The sequence below is a fragment of the Podarcis filfolensis genome (genome assembly GCF_964270895.1).
Source record: "Podarcis filfolensis genome assembly, chromosome: 14".
Taxonomy (NCBI): domain Eukaryota; kingdom Metazoa; phylum Chordata; class Lepidosauria; order Squamata; family Lacertidae; genus Podarcis; species Podarcis filfolensis.
Window position 1 is genome coordinate 915495 of NC_139616.1, and position 21186 is coordinate 936680.

The 21186-nt window shown below is 45.6% G+C and overlaps 1 protein-coding gene across 4 annotated transcripts in view; it reads left to right on the forward strand.

Moving 5' to 3' along the window:
* CHRFAM7A (CHRNA7 (exons 5-10) and FAM7A (exons A-E) fusion) overlaps positions 1-17263 on the forward strand; it is a gene marked incomplete at its 5' end in the record, with an annotated part of 92848 nt that extends 75585 nt beyond the window's left edge. For all 4 annotated transcript variants that reach the window (XM_083586731.1, XM_083586730.1, XM_083586732.1 and 1 more), the window contains 4 exons: positions 1935-2129; positions 12884-12970; positions 13971-14080; positions 16491-17263. In XM_083586731.1, the coding sequence (XP_083442857.1) occupies positions 1935-2129; positions 12884-12970; positions 13971-14080; positions 16491-17009 (911 nt within the window). In that variant the 3' untranslated portion in view covers positions 17010-17263. The remainder of the gene's footprint in view (positions 1-1934; positions 2130-12883; positions 12971-13970; positions 14081-16490) is intronic.
* Between the last annotated feature and the right edge of the window lie 3923 nt (positions 17264-21186).

The following is a 21186-nucleotide window of genomic DNA, read 5'->3' on the forward strand; positions in this document are numbered from 1 at the left end:
AAGGATCACTTCCTCCTTCCCCTCAGCCCCTGCCATTGCAAAGGCACCTTACTGGGTTGGGGAAGTGCCAGCCTCGCTCCATGGGAATCACACAGCATTGAACCCTGTTGAGGTGTAAGCCAAGCATCCAGGTTCTCACTGGGCATCCAGAGACAGAGATTCCAGTCAGGCAGAGGCCCCAGCATGAGCTTAGGGCATCCCTCAGCCAGCACTCCCCTCAGGCCCCTTATGGGGGCCCACCTTTCCAATGCTATTCTTGCCCAATGTCATTTCTGCCAAATTATACAGAATTCATTCAATGCTAAACATAAGTCCACTTGGGGAAAGGTGACCCCCATCCCAACCAGTGGAGCAATTGAGATTGGGAGGGGGAAATCCTTTCCAGCCCTGTCAACCAGTGGCCTAGAAGACCCATTGAAATTGTAATTCTCATGGCAAAACGGCCTTCCCTTTCCTCATGAGATCTCACAGGGGGATCCCTATTCTGCAAGACCTTAGAAGTGTACTGCCAAGGAGATGTAATTCTACCTCCCTCTTGTTTTCTTGGCTTCTGGTCACTTTGTGTGCAGGTCACACCCAGAATGAGGCTAACAGACCATGGCCTTCCCCCAAGGAAACCTGGGAACTGTAGACTGGTGCGGGTGCTGAGAAGTCTCTTGTAGAAGTACATTTCCCAGGTGTTTCTGAGGAAAGAGAGTGAGTTACCAGGGTGAGGAAGAGGAGCCCACTGTTCATACTGATGCCCTGTCTCGTGAGCCATTGAGGCTATAAGTCGGAGTAACATCTGGGTGATCACCCTCCACTGATGGCCACAAAAGTTTGCCTTCCCCAATACGTCTCAGTACAAATCTTGGTCATTTGGGGGTTAACAATATGGTGGTTAGGACAGCGAAAGTGGAATTGTTCCATTACAAGCAGCACTGCCTGTAGTATTAGCAAACCAAATTAAAACAGAACAAAGAAGCCTCTTCTACCAAGGGATGGCCTACACATAGCAACAGCAAAGCTTGACAAAATCCAGGCAGTTTCCTCCACCGACCACTGACCAGAGCTAGATTTGCTTAGCTTCAGCAAGGTGGAGACCTCAAGAGTATTTTGACCAGGAAGGAGTAACATTTTTTTGCTACTACGTAGTGGCTGAGTGATCAGGGGTGCTATGATTGGAGTCAGCAGTGAGTGGGACCTGGGTTCACCTGTTGGTTAAGCCCTGCTAGCTCTGCATCATCCTAAGAACATATGAAGAACCCTGCTGAATGGCCCATCTAGTCCAGCATCCTGTTCTCACAGTGGCCAACTAGATGCGAGACAAGCAGGGCATGAAGGCAACAGCATTCTTCCTACTTGTGATTTACAGTTACTAGTGTTCAGAGGCCTGCCACTGACAATAGTGGAAGCAGAACATAGTCATCATGGCTAGTAGTCACTGCTAGCCCTTACAGATGTGCTCTCTCAGCTGCTAAACCTCTGCTTGGTGGGGTGATGGGAGGCAGAGCAGTTTTACATGTGGGGGGAAGCACATGGGATGACTCTCCTGACACACACTGTCATCCCCATCACAATCATACTGCTACTCTGACTTGTAGCCTCAACGGCTTACCAGACAGGGTGCCAGTATCACACAACCAAAGCAGTCTTTGGTAGGCTGGAGAACAATAATTTCTGATGACAGATAATCATTTATTTGTATCAGTTGCTGTCCTTAGCTAAGCTCCCTGAATGGGGAGGCAGCAACCTTTGGAAGCAGGTAGTGATGTTGGTGGTAACAGAGGGGCGGCTGGAGGATCCATGTGGGCTTCAGTGAAGTTCTGCCAGGGCCACAGATGGCCTGGGAGCCATGAGGTGCCCACATCTGCTCTCAGCAATAACCCTGGGAGACTTTTCTTAGTAATTGCTTTGGTGAAATTCACAGGAGACCTTTTGTCCCACCCCCACAGGTGTTCCTGGGAAAAGAACCGAATCTTTCTATGACTGTTGCAAAGAGCCTTATCCAGATGTGACCTTTACGGTGACGATGCGACGGAGGACTCTGTATTATGGGCTCAATCTTCTCATCCCCTGTGTGCTGATCTCAGCTCTTGCCCTTCTCGTTTTCCTGCTTCCAGCCGACTCTGGGGAGAAGATTTCACTCGGTAAACATATTGTTCTATTTGTTTATAAGCAAAGCTATTTTGCATGCATTTTCAGCTTAAATGTCACAGTCAGTTTCTGGCAAGGAGAAAGTAGTTACAAGTGGAAACTCTCAAGAAGTCACAGAATGCATGGTCCAGGGATAGAGAGAGAAGGAAGATGAATGAAAAGGGGACAGAACCTATTCATGGCACAATCACAGAAGGAGGGATACTGCAGTGCAGACTGTATATGTACCCTGGAAATGGGATGGATGAATCTGTCAAATGCAATTTCTTTCACTTTCACCCCCCCCCCATTCTGAAGTTCAGTTCACTACATTTCTGCACCAGTTTACATTTTTTAAAAAGAAGGAAATGTGTCTGTAGTTCTAATGCAGATTTTAAATTCATCCATTTGTTGCATGAATTTTGGCTAGACATTTTTCAAGTATCCCCACCCTCATGAGGGATATTGTACTATTTTTCTGCTAATGTATGTGTGGGATGTGTGGCTGAGTAGGGACAACAGACATAAAGTGTCTCCCCTCCCTCTCCTAGGATGATGTTGGCTGCACCCCATTCCATGCCTTGTTAACCCTAAACCCAGGCAATAGCAGCACCCCGTACCTCCACCACCTGCCCCCTCTGACCCAGAAACATGGTGCTGCTGTTTGTTCTTTGCACAGCCACTCAGTCCCACCACAGGAGAAGTCAAGATACTCCAACTGCCTTCAATTAGGGGAAGGTGTGAGAGGGCTGTGTGGGTGTGGGCAGGTGTGCCATTGGGCCCCCCAATTTTTTTCAAGGAAGGGACCTCCTCAAAATTCCCTGGTGGCTGTGCGTGCACAGTTTAAGAAAGGTATTGACAAGCTGGAAGGTGTGCAGAGCACGATGACCAAGATGATCAAGGGTCTGGAAACCAAACCTTATGAGAAATGATTAAGGGAGCGGGGTATGTTTAGCATGAAGAAGAGAAGACTGAGAGGTGAACTATCTTGAAATATCTGAAGGGCTGCCATATGGAAGATGTAGCAAGCTTCTTTTTTGCTGCTTCAAAGGGCAAAACCTGAACCAATGGATTACAAGAAAGGAGGTTTGGGCTCAACAATAGGAATAACTTTCAGATGGGAAGAGATTTGGTTCTTTGGTTATAATTATTTCTGCATTGCAGGGGGTTGAAGTGCATTACCCTTGGGATACCTTCCCACTCTACATCTCTATGATGGATTGTAGAAGCCTTGTAATTTGTCCTCCAAAGACCACAGGCCTCTGATATAGGCCTTTCAATTGTCTAGAATTCTCCTTGTGGAGTTCACAAGAGCTCTTCGTGTGGATTTTTTATCACGATCATCATCATCACCACCATCATTATAGCAGAGCAATGGAAGATATCTATATCTATATCTATATCTATATCTATATCTATATCTATCTATATCTATATCTATATCTATATCTATATCTATATCTATATCTATATCTATATAATCTATATAATCTATATAATCTATATCTATATAATCTCTCTCTATATAACTTAAATGAAGCTTTAATTCTTTTTTTAAAAGTCTACTGTGGCTGAATTTAAGAAAAAAGCAAACAAATAAACAATCCCAGGCTCTCAGTGCCCCACAGGCACTTCTTGCAACAGCCATGAACCCAGGGAAATATAGATGTAGGAAAAGAACAGCAGCCTCCCCACCCCCTCAAAAATTGCAGGTTTTGAAAGGATCAAACTGTGTACATACCATGAAAGCACATGACATCCCCAAAAGAATCCTGGGAGCTGTAGTCTGGGATTTCAAGCTCTGTGAGGGGTAAACTATAGTTTCCAGGGATTTTTTTTTGGGGGGGGGAGGAGTTGTGCTTAAAATGTATGGTGTATACACAGCCCCAGTCCATCATCTTGGTTCAAAATGGCATCCAACCGTATCCCAACATAGAAGAAAGCCTGCTTCTTGATCTCAAAAACAATCATGTAAAATTTGCTTCTGGTTTTTTAAGAAGTGTCCAAATCCATAGTGAACAAATAACTTTCAAAAATATATTGTAGAGAAACAGTTATTCTGTAAAAAAATAAAAGTACTGAATCCCAAGCCGGAATTAAGATTGCTGAAAGAAATATTAACAACCTCAGATATGCAGATGACACAACCTTGATGGCAGAAAGTGAGGAGGAATTAAAGAACCTTTTATTGAGGGTGAAAGAGGAGAATGCAAAATATGGTCTGAAGCTCAACATCCAAAAAACGAAGATCATGGCCACTGGTCCCATCACCTCCTGGCAAATAGAAGAGGAAGAAATTGAGGCAGTGAGAGATTTTACTTTCTTGGGCTCCATGATCACTGCAGATGGTGACAGCAGCCACAAAATTAAAAGACGCCTGCTTCTTGGGAGAAAAGCAATGACAAACCTAGACAGCATCTTAAAAAGCAGAGACATCACCTTGCCAACAAAGGTCTGTATAGTAAAAGCTATGGTTTTCCCAGTAGTGATGTATGGAAGTGAGAGCTGGACCATAAAGAAGGCTGGTCGCTGAAGAATTGATGCTTTTGAGTTATGGTGCTGGAGGAGACTCTTGAGAGTCCCATGGACTGCAAGAAGATCAAATCTCTCCATTCTGAAGGAAATCAGCCCTGAGTGCTCACTGGAAGGAAAGATCCTGAAGCTGAGGCTCCAATACTTTGGCCACCTCATGAGAAGAGAAGACTCCCTGGAAAAGACCCTGATGTTGGGAAAGATGGAGGGCACAAGGAGAAGGGGGCGACAGAGGACAAGATGGTTGGACAGTGTTCTCGAAGCTACAAACATGAGTCTGACCAGACTGCGGGAGGCGGTGGAAGACAGGAGTGCCTGGTGTGCTCTGGTCCATGGGGTCACAAAGAGTCGGACATGACTAAACAACTAAACAACCACAACAATGGGCATTTGTTCAGGGTTAAACTTTTGTTCTTGCTTTGTTTGCTATTATTGGGAAAGGATGCATCTGCAAAAGATGGCTCACATTGGCATCTTTCCCTGTGCAAGTGATGAGCAATGAAAAAAAAGTGCCAAAGGTCACAATTCACAACCCTACAAAAATACACAGAAGGGAGGAGAAACATTCTGGGCTCTTTCCAAGTCAATAATGAATATGATAATAGTAATAGTAGTAGTAGTAATGCAGTTAAGGCTGCACATATAGGAAACAAAGGAAGCCTGCTGTCAGGACTGGAGTCAGATGCAGGTCAGCAAGCAAGAAACAAGAGTTTATCCGAGAAGCTAACTCTTTATTCAAAGAAACGGCATACAATTCAGCAATACATCCCAGCAAGTATTGCCCCAGTAGAACAGTTGCCAGGACTGAGGTTCCCCACCTTCACCCACCTCCAAGCCTCCTACTTTGCCAGAAGTTTCCCAAGCAGTCTCAAACTGCAATGGGGCATCTCCAATCTCTGTTCCACTCTGTGCATCACTCTCTGTGTGTCCTTGGAGACAAGTGGGGAGGAGAGCTTGTCACAGTAGGACAATCTGTATTCTTCTGCAGCCTTTGCCCCACCCCCACCTCTGCTTCAGCCTCTGAGTCAGAACTGCTCTCTGTCACAGGCTCTCCTTGCTCACCAAATCCTGTTGCCCCTTCAGCCTCCAACAACTCATAGAATCATAAAATCATAGAGTTGGAAGGAACCTCAAGGGTCATCCAATCCAACCCCTGCAATGCAGGAATCTCAGCTAAAGCATCCATGACAGATGATCATCCAACCTCTGCTTAAAAACCTCCAAGAAAGGAGAGTCCACCACCACTTGTGGGAGTCTGTTCCTCATGGAACTTTGAAGTGTCAGGCATAGCTCTAATGGCTTTAGCCCAAACGTAGCAGAGTTTTCCTGCACAGCGAAGAAGCTAGTTGAGGTGGAAATGACTAGTCAGCTAGACTCAGAATAACTATTTACAGGATTTATTAAAAGGAAAAATAAAACCAGCAGAGTTTCTGCATACAAAACAAAGCAAAATAAATCCTTTCTTTCTCTCTCTCTCTTAACCATACACAGCACTTCTACTCCTAACACACCCCTAACACACCAAACTGTGCTAGCAATCCCTAGATAACAGAGTTGAGTGCTGGTCGTTAACCAATCAGAGTAAGTAGTTTCTAGGTCAAGCTGACCTTGGCTTTCTGCCAAGAGTAAATTGACACGGCCTTGAGTTAATTGTGTGAAGCCAGAATCTGTAAGTTTCCCATGAGAACCAATTAACAGAAACTGAACACCCCCTCACAGATTCTGCTGGACAATTAACATCAAATACACCTATGTAGGAGATTATTTTTCCAGCAAACCTAAACCCTTGCACATTCGCTTGTTCTTTACCTTTGCCAATGGTTTAGTTAACACATCTGCTACATTTTCTTCACTTGATACATAAGTACAGGTGATTACATTGTCTTGTACACAGCAACGCACATTTTGGTATTTTACAGAGATATGTTTGGAACGCGATTTGAAACCCTCTGTTTTACTTAAGGTTATACAAGCTTGATTATCAATGTAAACTTGTACTGGTTCTCCACAATTTACATTTAAATCTGTTAACAAATGCTTGAAATAAATCACCTCGTTGCACAATTCACTCAACGCGGCGTACTCTGATTCTGTTGATGACACACTTACAACGTCTTGCTTGCGTGACCGCCAGCTGATTAAAGCTCCACCGACCATTATGACTAGTCCTGTGACAGATTTTCTATCCGGCAAATTTCCCCAGTCACTATCACAGTAGCAACTCAACATTTCATCCTCTGAAGAATTTAATTGTAACATATAGCCAATTGTCTGTTTGAGGTATCTCAGAACTTGTTTTACCCCTTTCCAGGCATTTAGTGTGGGTTTTGAGACCAATCTACTTAATATGCCTACTGCATAGCTAATATCAGGTCTGGACCACTGTGCTAGATACAATAAACTTCCAATTACAGAATGATATACATCAGGATGTTCAAATTCAGGACTCTCATCTGTATGAAGTGTTTTTATGAAACCTGGATCCATAGGCACCACTGCCCCTTTGCAATCCTGCATCCTGTATGTAGTCAGTAGTTGTTTAACTTTGTTCTGCTGACTAATTAGGCAGCTGCCATCTTGGGCCCAGCACACTTCCAACCCTAGATATGTCCTAACCGGGCCTAAGTCTTTCACTTTGAACTTACTGGACAATTGCTTGGCAAACCTTTTAGTTTGTTTATCTGTTTTGCAAGCATACAATACATCATCTACATAAATCAGACAAAACTCTTGATCACTGCCTGTACCACGTACATAAACACAATTGTCAGCTGTACTCTGCTTGAAACCAAATGACACTAAGGCCTCATGGAAACATTTGTTCCAAGATCTTGCAGCCTGTTTGAGACCATATAGAGCTTTATTTAATTTGTACTTTCCTGTCACCAGAGGTTTAAGTTTGTACACCCACCTGCAGCCTACAATCTTTGCCCCCTCAGGCGCTGCTACTGGTGTAAAAACCTTGTGCTCATTCAGAGAGGACATCTCTTCCTCCATTGCCTGCTTCCAGAGCTCTGCCTCCTCTTTTGGTAACTTTAACACCTCCTGAAAACTCTTGGGCTCTGCAATTACACTAAACACATTTGCAGTATCTGGAGAAAAACGCACCGGAGGCACTCCTTTGTTTTGTCTTTTAGATCTTCTGGGAGAAAATTTTTCTTCTGACCCACTTTCCTCCTCAGAACTACGACCTCTCTTTTGTTGCTTAGCAACTGGTCTCTGGCTAATTCCACTTTCTTGAGAGCTCTTATCTGAACTTTCCTCCCCCTCAGACTCTGATTCTCTATGTTTACCTTCAGAGTCATGAAGCTCCTGGGAAGGTTCAAACCAAACCTCAGTATTGGCATGTAGTCTCTCCCAGCCACTATGTTCACAAAAACTGGCATTCCTGGAGATCACAATGCCATTTGTCCCTTCAGCAAAGCGGAAACCTTTTCCCAGCTCCTGGTAACCCACAAACACTAACTGTTTGGTCTTAGGATCTCCCTTCTTTCTCATTTGTTTTGGAATTAATACCCAGGCTTTTGATCCAAACACATGCAAATGGTCAATTTTGGGTTTTTTCTGAAACAATTTAAAGTATGGAGTTGTACCTATTGTTTGATGAAAGAGCCTATTTTGGAGATAACACGCGGTGAGCATGCTCTCCCCCCAGTAAGACATGGGCAAATCAGCATCATCAAGCATGGCAAACATCATGTCTTGTAAAGATCTGTTTTTTCGCTCTGCAACGCCATTTTCCTCTGGGGAAAAAGCGTTCGTTTTTCTATGCCCAATGCCACGCTTTTGTAACCAATCTCTAAAAGCATTTGACATAAATTCGCCACCTCTGTCCGTCTGAATCCTTTTGAGTTTAATGGACAGAAATCTTTCCACAGATGCCACCCAGCCTTTAAACTTAGTGAACACGTCACCCTTATTCTTCATGGGAAAAACCCAAGAATAACGCGTGGCGTCATCCACAATTGTTAATGAAAAACGCGATCCACCCCTGCTTACAGCAAACGGACCAATTACGTCCATGTGAACCAGCTGTAGCGGTGACTCACTAACTCTGTCACTTCTGGGGTAAGAGACTCTGTGGGTTTTAACCTTTTTACAAACATTACAATCAAGGTACTTGTTACAACTCTTTAAATTACCCCCATCAGCCAATTCAGACATTTTTAGTATACTTTTCCAGCCAGCATGCCCCATTTTCCTATGCAATAAGTGCACACAGTTGTCATGTATAGCTTTGTTATTCACTGCAGGCTGAGATTTACTGACTACTGCTGCAACTTGAGATCCTGCTTTAAGCCAAAACAAGCCTCCCTCTGACTTAGCAGTGCCTAAAATCTCACCAGCCTTCTTAATAATGCAACTGTCTCCTTCAAAATACACTTTAAACCCAGCTTTTAGCAAACAATCTACAGACATCAGATTGCTCCTTAATGAAGGCACATAAAGTACATTTTGCAGGCATTCATGAAGACAAGGAACAAAAACTGCACCCCCCGAAATCACTTCGGAAGTACTTCCGTCTGCTAGAGCCACCTGGCTGCGCTGTGCTGAGTTCTTGGAAACAAACAATTCATCTGAATTTACGATGTGCCGAGACGCTCCCGAATCGACCACCCAGACAGCTTGTTTCTCATCAGCAATCTTGACCTCGGCGGTCACCAGCTGAGCCGACTGTTTTTGTTTGAAGAACTTCTTTTTCCGCTGCTGCTGCTGCTGCTGCTGCTGATCTCGTCTCTGCTCCTGCACCGGCAACTGAGACTTGACCAACTCCGGACATTGTCGTTTTAGATGCGCTGAAGACCCACATCGGAAACAATGCCTAACAGCAAACGCTGACTCCTCATCGGTATGCTGCTTTTGCTTCACCTCTGGCACGGCATGAGAACTCCTTCCAAACCGCCCGCCTGTAGAAGCCTCTGCAGCAAACGACCTTTCTTGCCTCTTCTGCCACTCTTCAATCAAACGCCCAGTAACGTAACTGATTGATAAATCACGCTCCTGTATGCCTTCTAGAGACAAAACTAAATTATCCCAGCTTTCCGGGAGAGAACTCAAAATAATAGCCACCTTCTCCTGCTGGTCTAATGCACAGTCTCTTTCCTGTAGCGCAGCAAACTTTAACTGTAAACTGTGTAGGTGTTCCTGCATTGTAACCCCAGGCTGTAACATTGCCTTGTACAATGCCTTGCGAATGAACAGCTTGGAAACCGCTGTCTCACGCACATGGAGTTCTTTAAGTGCTTGCCACACACCTCTAGCTGTCTTGATTCCCCTCACATACGGCAACTGGGAATCTTCCAGCCCCAAGACAATTGTGGCCCTTGCTCTTTGGTCTTTATCGAGGTCTTCATCATCAGGCTTCGCAGGAAACTTACTCACCACTTGCCAGAGACGATCCCTCTGCAGCACTGCCTGCATGCGTTCCGACCACAGCAAGTAATTGGAGTCATTCAGACGCTCAAAAGCCATCTGAACTGGTTGTGAGGCCATCTTGAGAGCGATGTCCCTGGAACCCGGAACCAGCTACTCACGACCACCGAGAGAGAAAACAGGAACCACAGCACCCAGCACTCACACGCTGCAGCTGTTGTCCTTGTGTCCACTGCGTCACCAGCTCACAACAGTCAGGAACCAGCCAGTGTCCATCTGCTGCACCAACAGGAACAACAACTTCTGGAACTACTGGAACCAACGCCGTTGATGCTGACACCACCACAACTCAGGCTGGCAGCACAATGCCCATAACCTCATGGAACTTTGAAGTGTCAGGCATAGCTCTAATGGCTTTAGCCCAAACGTAGCAGAGTTTTCCTGCACAGCGAAGAAGCTAGTTGAGGTGGAAATGACTAGTCAGCTAGACTCAGAATAACTATTTACAGGATTTATTAAAAGGAAAAATAAAACCAGCAGAGTTTCTGCATACAAAACAAAGCAAAATAAATCCTTTCTTTCTCTCTCTCTCTTAACCATACACAGCACTTCTACTCCTAACACACCCCTAACACACCAAACTGTGCTAGCAATCCCTAGATAACAGAGTTGAGTGCTGGTCGTTAACCAATCAGAGTAAGTAGTTTCTAGGTCAAGCTGACCTTGGCTTTCTGCCAAGAGTAAATTGACACGGCCTTGAGTTAATTGTGTGAAGCCAGAATCTGTAAGTTTCCCATGAGAACCAATTAACAGAAACTGAACAGTTCCACTGCTGAACAACTCTTACTGTCAGAAAGTCCTGCCCTCCAGAGCAGGAGAAAACAGCTTGTTCCCTCTTCCATGTGACAGCCCTTGAGATATTGGAAGATGGCTGTCATATCTCTCTTATTCTCCTCTTTTCCAGGCTAAACATACCCAGCTCCTTCAAGCACTCCTCGTAAGGCTTGGTTTGTAGACCCTTGATCATTTTGGTTGCCCTCCTCTGCACACATTTCAGCTTGTCAACATCCTTCTTAAATTGTGGTGCATGCCCAGAATTGGACACAGTATTCCAGATGTGGTCTGACCAAGTTAGAAGAGAGTGGTACTATTACTTCCCTTGATCTGGACACTAGGCTTTTGTTGATGCAGCCTAGAATAGCATTGGAATTTTTTTGCTGCTGCATCACAACATTGACTCATGTTCAGCTTGTGGTCCACTAAGACCCCAGATCCTTTTCAAATGTACCACTGGCAAGTCAGGTGTCCCCCATCTTATATTTATGCATCTGGTTCTTCCTGCCTAAATGCAGAACTGTACATTTGTCCCTATTGAAATTCATTTTGTTAACTTGTGCCCAGTTCTCCAATCTGTTAAGGTCATTTTGAATCCCGATTCTGTCTTCTGCATTATTAGCTACCCCTCCCAGTTTGGTGTCATATGCAAATTTCATGAGCATTCCCTTAATTCCTTTGTCCAAGTCTTTTTAATAAACACATTGAACAACAACGTGCCCAGGACACCACCATGCAGCACCCCACTTGTCACTTTTCCCCAGGATGGTGAGGAACCATTAATGAGTACTCTTTGGGTTCAGTCAGTCATCCAGCTACAAATCCACCTAAAAGTTACCTCGTTCAACCTACATTTTACTAGCTTCCTCAGGGGGGACTTTGTCAAAAGCCTTACTGAAGTTAAGATACACTATGTCCACAGCATTCCCCATATCCACCCAATTTGTAACTCTATCAAAAAAAAGGAAACCCATGCTGGGTCTTAGTCATCACAGCATCCTTTTCTAAGTGCTTACAGATTGACTGTTGAATTATGTGTTCTAGGACATTTTATGGTATTGATGTCAAGCTCACCGGTCAGTAGTTACCTGGTTTTTCTGCCTCCTGCCTTTTGAAGTTGGGGACATTTGTCCGCCTCCAGTCTGCAGGGACCTCACCTGTTCTCTAAGAATTCTCAAAGGTCATAGACAAAGGGTCTGAGATTACACCCGCAAGCTCCTTCATCAGGTTGATCAAGTTCATCAGGTCCTGGAGATCTGAATTTATTTAAAGTAGCTGAGTGCTCTCTTACCACCTCTTTTCCTATATTGCGCTGCAGCTCCCTCCTTACATCAATTATTCTGTTATCACCAGGTTGGGCATCGCTTTCCTTTTGGGTGAAGACAGAGGCAAAGCAGGTGCTGAGCAGTTCTGCTTTCTCTCTGTCACCCAATAGCGTTTCTCCATCTTCTCCATACAGAGGACCTACAACTTGCTTGTTCTTCCTCTTGGTTCAAACATAGCCACAGAAACCTTTTAAATTATTTTAAACCTCTCTTGCAAGCTCATTCTGAGCTTTAGCCAGCCTGACCTTCACCTTGCAACTGTTGGCTAGTTGTGTCTACTCCTCTTTTGTGATTTCCCCTTTCTTCCATTTCTTACACATCCTTGTTGGAATTGTCTGCCTTTGGAATTGTCTGCCTTCAATATTTCTCCTTATAGAATCTCCCATCCTTCTTGGACTCCCTTCTCTTTGACTATTTCTGACCACAGGATCTCACCCACGTGTCCTAGTGTTATATGAGAGGGTGAGGCTTTTCTTTATCTTCTCTCTATATATCATGAATAATTTTATAAACTTCTATCATGTCACCTCTTACTTGCCTTTTTTTCCTAAATAAAAAAGCCCCAAGCTCTGCAACCTTTCCTTGTAGGGGAAGAAATACATATTTTCATTAGTATGTGAGCCTCTTAATAATTTCATTCCTCTTTTCCTCAACCCCGAGAGTGCCTTTATGTCCTGATTCCATACCAATACTTTGCCTTTCAGGAATCACCGTTTTACTCTCCCTCACAGTGTTTATGCTCCTGGTGGCCGAAATTATGCCAGCGACATCTGATTCAGTGCCATTAATAGGTGAGTAACAGCAGTATTAATGTTCAGTGAGCAATTGTATATTCAAACTTGCAACAAGGCCACAATAATATAGATCAGGAATTGTGTGTGTTCAGTAGATTTACTGGTTTAGAAGTCTTGGCTTATGGTTTGGGGGTAGGAAATTGCACAGTTGGCAAATATTCGGTGAGGAAAGAAATTACAATGCTTAAAAGTAAAAGGTTTATGCTGTGGTGCTGGTAGCCAATTAAGTGGTTAATTCTACTGCCATGACCCAGAGCCTCCAACATGTAGGGGCTTCTAATCTCTTCATTCATTCTATAATAAGAGAGTCAGTGTGGTTACACCAGGGTTCAAATCCGCATTGGGTGACCTTGGGTCACTGCCTCTCAGTCTAACCCAACTCACAGATTTGTTGTGAGGATAAAATGGAGAAGGGGAGAACTAGAGACACCACCTTGGGCTCCTTGGAGGAGAGGTGAGGTATAAATGCAATGAATAAATAAAAGGAATTAAATACTGCACATGTGCAGAAGTATTTCCTGTCTTGCACTCACCCTGTGCTTACTTTCTGGAAGGATAGAATAAAATGCCCATATCCACAGGGGGCTCTGTGCACTCCATCCTTTGGATCCAGGATGTAGGGCTATCCAATAATTGTGGAGTTGGAAGGGACTACAAGGGTCATCTAGTTCAACTCCCTGCCATGCAGGAATCTCTCCAATGTAGGGCTCAAACCCATGATCCTGAGATTAAGTCTCATGCTCTACCAACTGCACTGTCCTCTCTCCCGTGGCTTTCCAGACTGTCCTTAGACTCAAGCTTCCATCAGTCCCCAGCCAGCATGGCCAATGGCCAGGAATGGTGGGAGTTGTAGTCCAACAGCGTTTGGACTACAATGTTAGACTATTAGGTGAATGACAGCTATTTGAAGTGGCATTGCAGCCTAAATTCTCCCCATAACCTGGTCATTATTTCCTCCTCCTCCTCCTTTTCATCTTCTTCTCCTCTCCATTTGCAGCACAGTATTTTGCAAGCACCATGATTATTGTCGGACTTTCAGTTGTGGTTACCGTGATCGTTTTGCAGTATCACCACCATGATCCAGATGGGGGGAAAATGCCCAAGTGGGTAAGAGCCCAGATGATGCATATTTTCCTCTCCCTGTCTATATATAACTGAAACCCTGCAGATCACAGTCCTGCTACAGGAGCAGGCAAGTCATTCTTGTTCCCCAGATATTAGTTGGATGAGGCAGCAAACGGAAATGGTTTGATAGCACATATGTCTTTGCAAGCATAGTTCAGCCATACATCAGAGATGGGGGACCTGTGGCCCTTCAGCCACCATGGCCAATGGTCAAGGATGATGGGAGGTGGAGTTCTGGAGGCAACAGGTCAGGAGCATTGCTAGTGAGTGGCTCAGGGGACCTGAACCTTGGATTTTTCTGCCTGGTCCCTGGTCTCCTATCCTTCTAACTTCAAAAAACATTTCTAAAAATCTTTCCTTATGAAGTGGCTGGACGTGCTTCAAACTGCAGTCAGATCTCAGCCATTGGAGCAGATTCTACTCATCCCAAACAAACATATGTATGCATTTGTGTCTTCAGACTTCTATGTTGTCAAATGAAAGGCAGTATGTTAGGCTGTATGGACTAAGGCATTGTTATGTACTGAGTTGAATAGGATCCAAACTGCAGCAGTCTGATTGGTCCTAGAACAATAGGATCCAAAAGGCAGCAGTCTGATTGGTCCTAGAACAATAGGATTCAGAATGCAGCAGTCTGATTGGTCCTAGAACAATGCAGCAGTATGATTGGTTGGCAGGAACCACCCAATCATGCTCCAGATAGAAGTGAATCCACAACCTGATTGGCTTACAGTAGAATTCCGGAATTAGCCAATCATGTGCAGCCCATTGTGTAAATAATGTATATGAAGCAGATACTTTGAGGGGACATTCATTCATTCCTCCTCACCACTATGAGCTGAATAAAGAGCATGAAATCACTTTGCGACTTTGAGTATATTTCAGGCATCAAGGTCCATCATGATGCCCTCCCATAAAAATGATCTCAGGACTTCTGCTTGAGACCTTTGTGAGCTATTACCAGTCAGGGCTGAGTGTGCTAGGCAAGATGGACCATTGATTTTGCTAATCACCAGGTAGTTTCTTAACAAACAAACAGTAGAGAGGATGAAGACAGGATATTCAAAAGTGGTTTATGAGTTTCTGTGAGATCTTTTTTTTGCATTAGGTGATATATATATCCCCAACATCTGGTTTAAGAATAGCTCTTAAACATTCCTGCACCGAGAGAGTTTGAACTGTCAATAAAAAAATGCAAAACTGAAGATGATTAAAAATAGTGTGTTAAATTTGATTGAAAACAGTATTTTGATTTTGGAGAGTTTGAGAGAGAGAGAGATCTGAACAAAAAGGTTTTTGTAAAGTAGTTTATCTGGAAGACACTTTGCACATGTGTGGCTCAGAGGCCAGTGGGGAGGTTTGATTTCACAAGACCCTGGCTCATACACAGGGCCAGCCAAAAACATTTTGGCCCCTGAGGTGGACCCCAAAATGGAGCCCCTCTCCTCACTAGGGAAGAAAGGGTGAGGGAAGAACTACATCAGGAACAGGGCGGGGCGGGGAGAGAAAGATCTAAATTGGAATCTGCTGCCCCCGTGGATCCTGCTGCCTGAGGCGGTTGCCTCATCTTGCCTCATGGGTGGGCCAGCCCTGCTCATACATTCAGCTAGGACAGTTTGGCAGTAGAAGAAGTAGAGAAGCAACAGGAGCCTTTTTGTAGCATCCAGTACAACCTGGGCCATCCAAGTGTGTACCTAATTAATATGATCTTTCCCTCACTCTTTTGAGGGGAGAATTGTGTAAGCTGGCCTCATGTGACTGGCTAGTCATGTAACTAGCACATGTGGCCCTCCAGATGTTGCTGAACTAAAACTCCCATCATCCCTTACCATTGGCCATGTTGGCTGATGGAAGCAGGAGTCAAATAACATCTGGAGGGTCACAGGTAGGGATGGAAAGAATCATAGAACTGTAGAGTTGGTAGGGACCCCAGGGGTCCTGCAATGAAGAATCACTGCTAAAGAATCCCTGGCAGATAGCCATACAACCTCCATTTAAAAACCTCCAGTGAAGGAGGGTCCACCACCTTCTACAGTAGTCCATTTCATAGTCCAACAGCACTTACTTTCTTCCTAAAGTTATCTAGCAACATCTGGAGAGCCACAGGCGCCCATCCCTGTTTCAGCTGGATATTCTAGGCATTGAACCTGGCACCTCCTGCATGCTAAGAATGTGCTCTTCCACTGTGCTTTGGGCTCCCCTTTAAAGACTGCTCCTCCTCCACACTCTTGTAGTGCTAGCCCCTAACTGAATGTATGAACCAGAGTGGAGTGCAGGCACAGGGCTCATTGGTCAATGACCTTACCATTGCTAGACAAGCAAGTAACATGCAAGGGGTCAGATATCTTCCAAGATATAATAGCTACGGTGTGTTTTTATACATGTTTCCCAGACCAGAATCATCCTTCTCAACTGGTGTGCCTGGTTCCTGAGAATGAAAAGACCAGGGGAGGACAAAGTGCGACCAGCATGCCAGCATAAACAGCGTCGATGCAGTATGTCCAGCATAGATGTAAACACTGTGAGTGGGCAGCAATCCAGTAATGGGAATATGCTCTACATAGGCTTCAGAGGCCTGGAAGGTGTCCATTGCACCCCTACCACTGATTCCGGTGTGATCTGTGGGAGAATGACTTGCTCCCCGACTGACGAAGACAACCTCCTTCACAGTGGACATCCGTCTGAAACTGACCCAGAACTGGCAAAGATCCTAGAGGAGGTCCGATATATTGCCAACAGGTTTCGAGACCAGGATGAGGCAGAAGCCATTTGCAATGAATGGAAGTTTGCTGCTTCTGTTGTGGACCGCCTCTGTTTGATGGCTTTTTCGGTCTTCACAATAATTTGTACCATTGGCATCTTAATGTCGGCCCCCAATTTTGTAGAGGCTGTTTCTAAAGATTTTGCTTGACCTGCACTTGTGGACTTGCAAAAAAAGTTTTTTTTTTATGTTGGCAATCTATTAAAATATGTTAAGTAGCAATAGCATATTCAGTGCACTTGGCTTATATAGGATGATTGGATGCAAACTTCTTTTGGGAGGTACAGTCTAAGAAACGGACAGTATCAGTGTTAATAGCCTTGGCAATTGCTGGGGCCTTCTGTATACTGCACCATCTCCCCAATTTACCAAATCTGGTGCCCAGAATAAATTATTTAAGTCTATTTGCATCTTCTTTGCATTGTTTATTTTTATGTTCCTATATGCCTTCACACTTTCCCACCCCACATGTTAGATACTGTCTTTATTTCAAAAGAGATGAGAACCAGAGGCCATTGGGATGGCAAATTGAGCACCAGGTCCTCATTTCCATACATGGAAAGCTAGCATACCTGGAGTACATACAGAATATAGGCAACTCTGATCATTTGTGTTCCTGCCAAATGGTTACCAGATTTGGTCTTGATGACTACTGATAGGAACAGTGGAGGCTGGCCCACTGGGGGGCAGGGGGAATTGCCCCACCAACCTCAGCCTGCCCTCAGCCAGCCCCACCTGCCTTCCTTCCTACTTACAAGTAGTCAAGGGGCTTGCCTTGTCTGCCAGCTCCATCCTCCTTGATCTCAGTATTGCCCCTTTTACATCTCAGCAGTAGGGAGGAAGACTGGGACAAAACTATTAATTGGTTCTGCCTGTCATTGGCTCTGGCTCCAAATCCTGTTGGCCTCTCCTCCTTCCACCCCACAAATCCCAATGGACAGCAATCTCCAGTGCATAGGAAGGACTCCTGCGTGAGTGCCTAAGGGCCCCGCTCCTGTCACTCACCACTTGGCCCAGGGCGGGGCCTGACAGGCCTCATAAGGACGGTTGCTGCTACTGCTGCTGCTGTCCAGGAGGACTCGGAGGGGCGCAGAGTTCTTTTTAAAATGTTTTGAAATTTTCTTCTTCCCTTTTGAATTTTTTTTTTTGGGGGGGTGGGATGGGATGGATGTTTGGTTGGGCTTGGGAATTTGTTTGATTTTGATGTGTTTGTAATTTTTACAGTTTTTTGTTAGTATTGTTTTATTTTGAGTTTTATTTTGTTCTTAAGGGGAGGGCTGCCGGGGAGTGGGTCCCAGCCAACAAAATGGCTGGGGCATGTTCCAAAGGGGGGATGCACTGGGACAACCGATCTCAGTGATCACGGGTAGGAGGAGAAGTTATGCTAAGACCAGACCGTGTCATTACAGAGGAGGCAGGTTTAGTCATTGTTTGAGGACTATCCCTGCCTCCGGGTCTGGTCCTGACCAGACGGATACTAGAATCAGCAAGGGATACCCACATGACCTGAAGGTGCTGCTGTGCAATGCCAGGTCAATGATTCATAAGACCACTGCCATCCACTGCCATCATGGATGGAGGACTTGACCTGTCATGTGTAACAGAGACTTGGTTGGGTGAAGCAGATGGGCCGGTCCTTGCCGCTGCTTGTCCACCAGGTTTCTCTTATGAACAGCAACCCAGGCCTTGTGGGCAGGGAGGGGGGATTGCAGTGATTTTTAGGAAGTCACTAGTTTGCACCAGGCATCCTATTGGGAACACCCAGTTCTCTGAGTGCATATTCTGAAAGTTGGGCAATAGGGGCAGTACAGGATTCCTTTTGGTGTACCGACCTCCCCGCTGCACCAAGGATTCCCTGTCCAAGCTGCTTCAGGTTGTGGCGGATGTTCTCCTGGAGACACCTAGTTTGGTTGTCCTTGGGGATTTTAACATCCATGCCGACACAACCTTACAAGGGACCGATTGGGACTTTGTGGAAAGCATGGCCTCCATGGGGCTGTCCCTGATTAAGTTTGGCCCAACCCATAGCCACGGACATGCCTTAGACCTGGTGTTCACCTCTATGGATGTTGGTGATCTGACATTAAGTAAAAGCAAAATGAAAGAAGTGCCATGGTCAGATCACTTCCTGGTGCAAATGGACTTCTCCACGACCCTTCCCCTCTGCAGGGAGGTGGGACCAATTCGGATGGTCCACCCCCGCCACTTAATGGATCCAAATGGTTTCCAGAGAGTGGTAGGGGATGCTTTATCCCATGTTGATGGCCTTTCAGCTAATTCCCTGGTGGCCCGTTGGAATGCAGAGTTAACCAGGGCTATCGACTGTCTGGCTCCGAAGCGCCCTCTCTGATTGCATGGAGCCCAGCCAGCCCCGTGGTTTCTGAGGGTGATGAAACAATCGATGAGACGGCTAAAGTGCCGGTGGTGGATAACTCATTCTGAAGCTTACACGGGTTAGAGCTCAATGTCAAGCCTACCAAGTGGCGGTAGCGATGGCGAAGAAGACTTTCTTCACTGCCTCTATTGCATCTGCAGAAAACAGCAGCAGGAGACTCTTTCAGGTGGTTCGCAATTTAATGGAACCACCTGCTACATTGGGGCCTAGTACGGGCCACATGATCTCCCACAATGATTTTGCAAAGTTTTTTTGTGGATAAAGTTACTCAGATTCGAGAAGAGGTAGACTCCACCGTGGGAGCAGGGCTGGGGAGGGAGAGTGCTGGAGTCCTGTCTAGTCAAGTTGCGTGGGATCAATTCCAATCTGTTACCTCCGAGGATGTGGATAGGCTGCTTGGAGGAGTGAAACCAACCACCTGTCTCCTTGATCCTTGCCCACCCTGGCTTATAAAAGCTAGCTGGGAAGGGCTGGGCGATGGGCTTCGTGGGTGGTGAATGCTTCTCTCTGTGAGGGAGCCTTCCCAGACCTGCTGAAAGAGGCGGCTATCAAACTGCTTCTTAAAAAACCATCTTTAGATGCTGCCAATTTGGCCAACTATTGCCCAGTCTCAAATCTTCCATTCTTGGGCAAGGTGATTGAGTGAGTGGTTGCTGAACAACTCCAGGCATGCCTGGAAGAAGCGGACCATTTGGATCCCTTCCAGTCGGGATTCAGGCCTCATCATGGGACTGAAACTGCCTTGGTTGCACTGGTCGATAATCTCCGGCGGGCTAGGGACAAAGGTGAGAGCTTTTTCCTAGTTCTGCTGGATCTCTCAGCGGCTTTTGACACATTGACCATAACATCCTTCTGGACCATCTAGAGGGGCTGGGAGCTGGGGGCACTGTTACACAGTGGTTCCGCTCCTTCCTCCTAGGCAGTGTTCAGAAAGTGGTGGTGGGGGATGAGTGTTCAGACCCCATGGCTCTTACTTGTGGGGTGCCTCAGGGTTCTGTCCTCTCCCCCATGCTTTTCAACATCTACATGCAGCCGCTGGGAGAGATCATCAGGGGGTTTGGGCTGGGTGTTCATCAGTATGTGGATGATACCCAACTCTACCTCTCTTTCAAATCGAAACCAGTGAAGGCGGTGAAGGTCCTGTGTGAGTGTCTGAAGGTGGTTGGAGGATGGTTGGCAGCTAACAGATTGAGGTTGAATCCTGACAAGACAGAAGTACTGTTTTGGGGGGACAGGAGGCGGCCAGGTTTTGAGGATTCCCTGGTCCTGAATGGGGTAACTGTGCCCCTGAAGGACCAGGTGCACAGCCTGGGAGTCATTTTGGACTCACAGTTGTCCATGGAGGCACAGGTCAATTCTGTGTCCAGGACAGCTGTTTATCAGCTCCATCTGGTATGCAGGCTGAGACCTTACCTGCCCATGGACTGTCTTGCCAGAGTGGTGCATGCTCTGGTTATCTCTCGCTTGGACTATTGCAATGCGCTCTAGATGGGGCAACCTTTGAAGTTGACCTACAAAGGTGAAACTACAACTAATCCAGAATGTGGCAGCTAGACTGGTGACTGGGAGCGGCTGCCGAGACCATATAACATCAGTCTTGAAAGACCTACACTGGCTCCCAGTACGTTTCCGAGCACAATTCAAAGTGCTGGTGCCTTTAAAGCCCTAAACGGCCTCGGCCCAGTATACCTGAAGGAGCGTATCCACCTCCATCGTTCTGCCTGGACACTGAGGTCCAGCGCTGAGGGCCTTCTCCCTTGCTGTGAGAAGCCAAGTTACAGGAAATCAGACAGAGGGCCTTCTTGGTGGTGGCGCCCGCCCTGTGGAACGCCCTCCTGTCAGATGTCAAGGAAATAAACAACTATCTGACTTTTAGAAGACATCTGAAGGCAGCCCTGTTTAGGGAAGTTTTTAATGCTTAATAGGTTATTG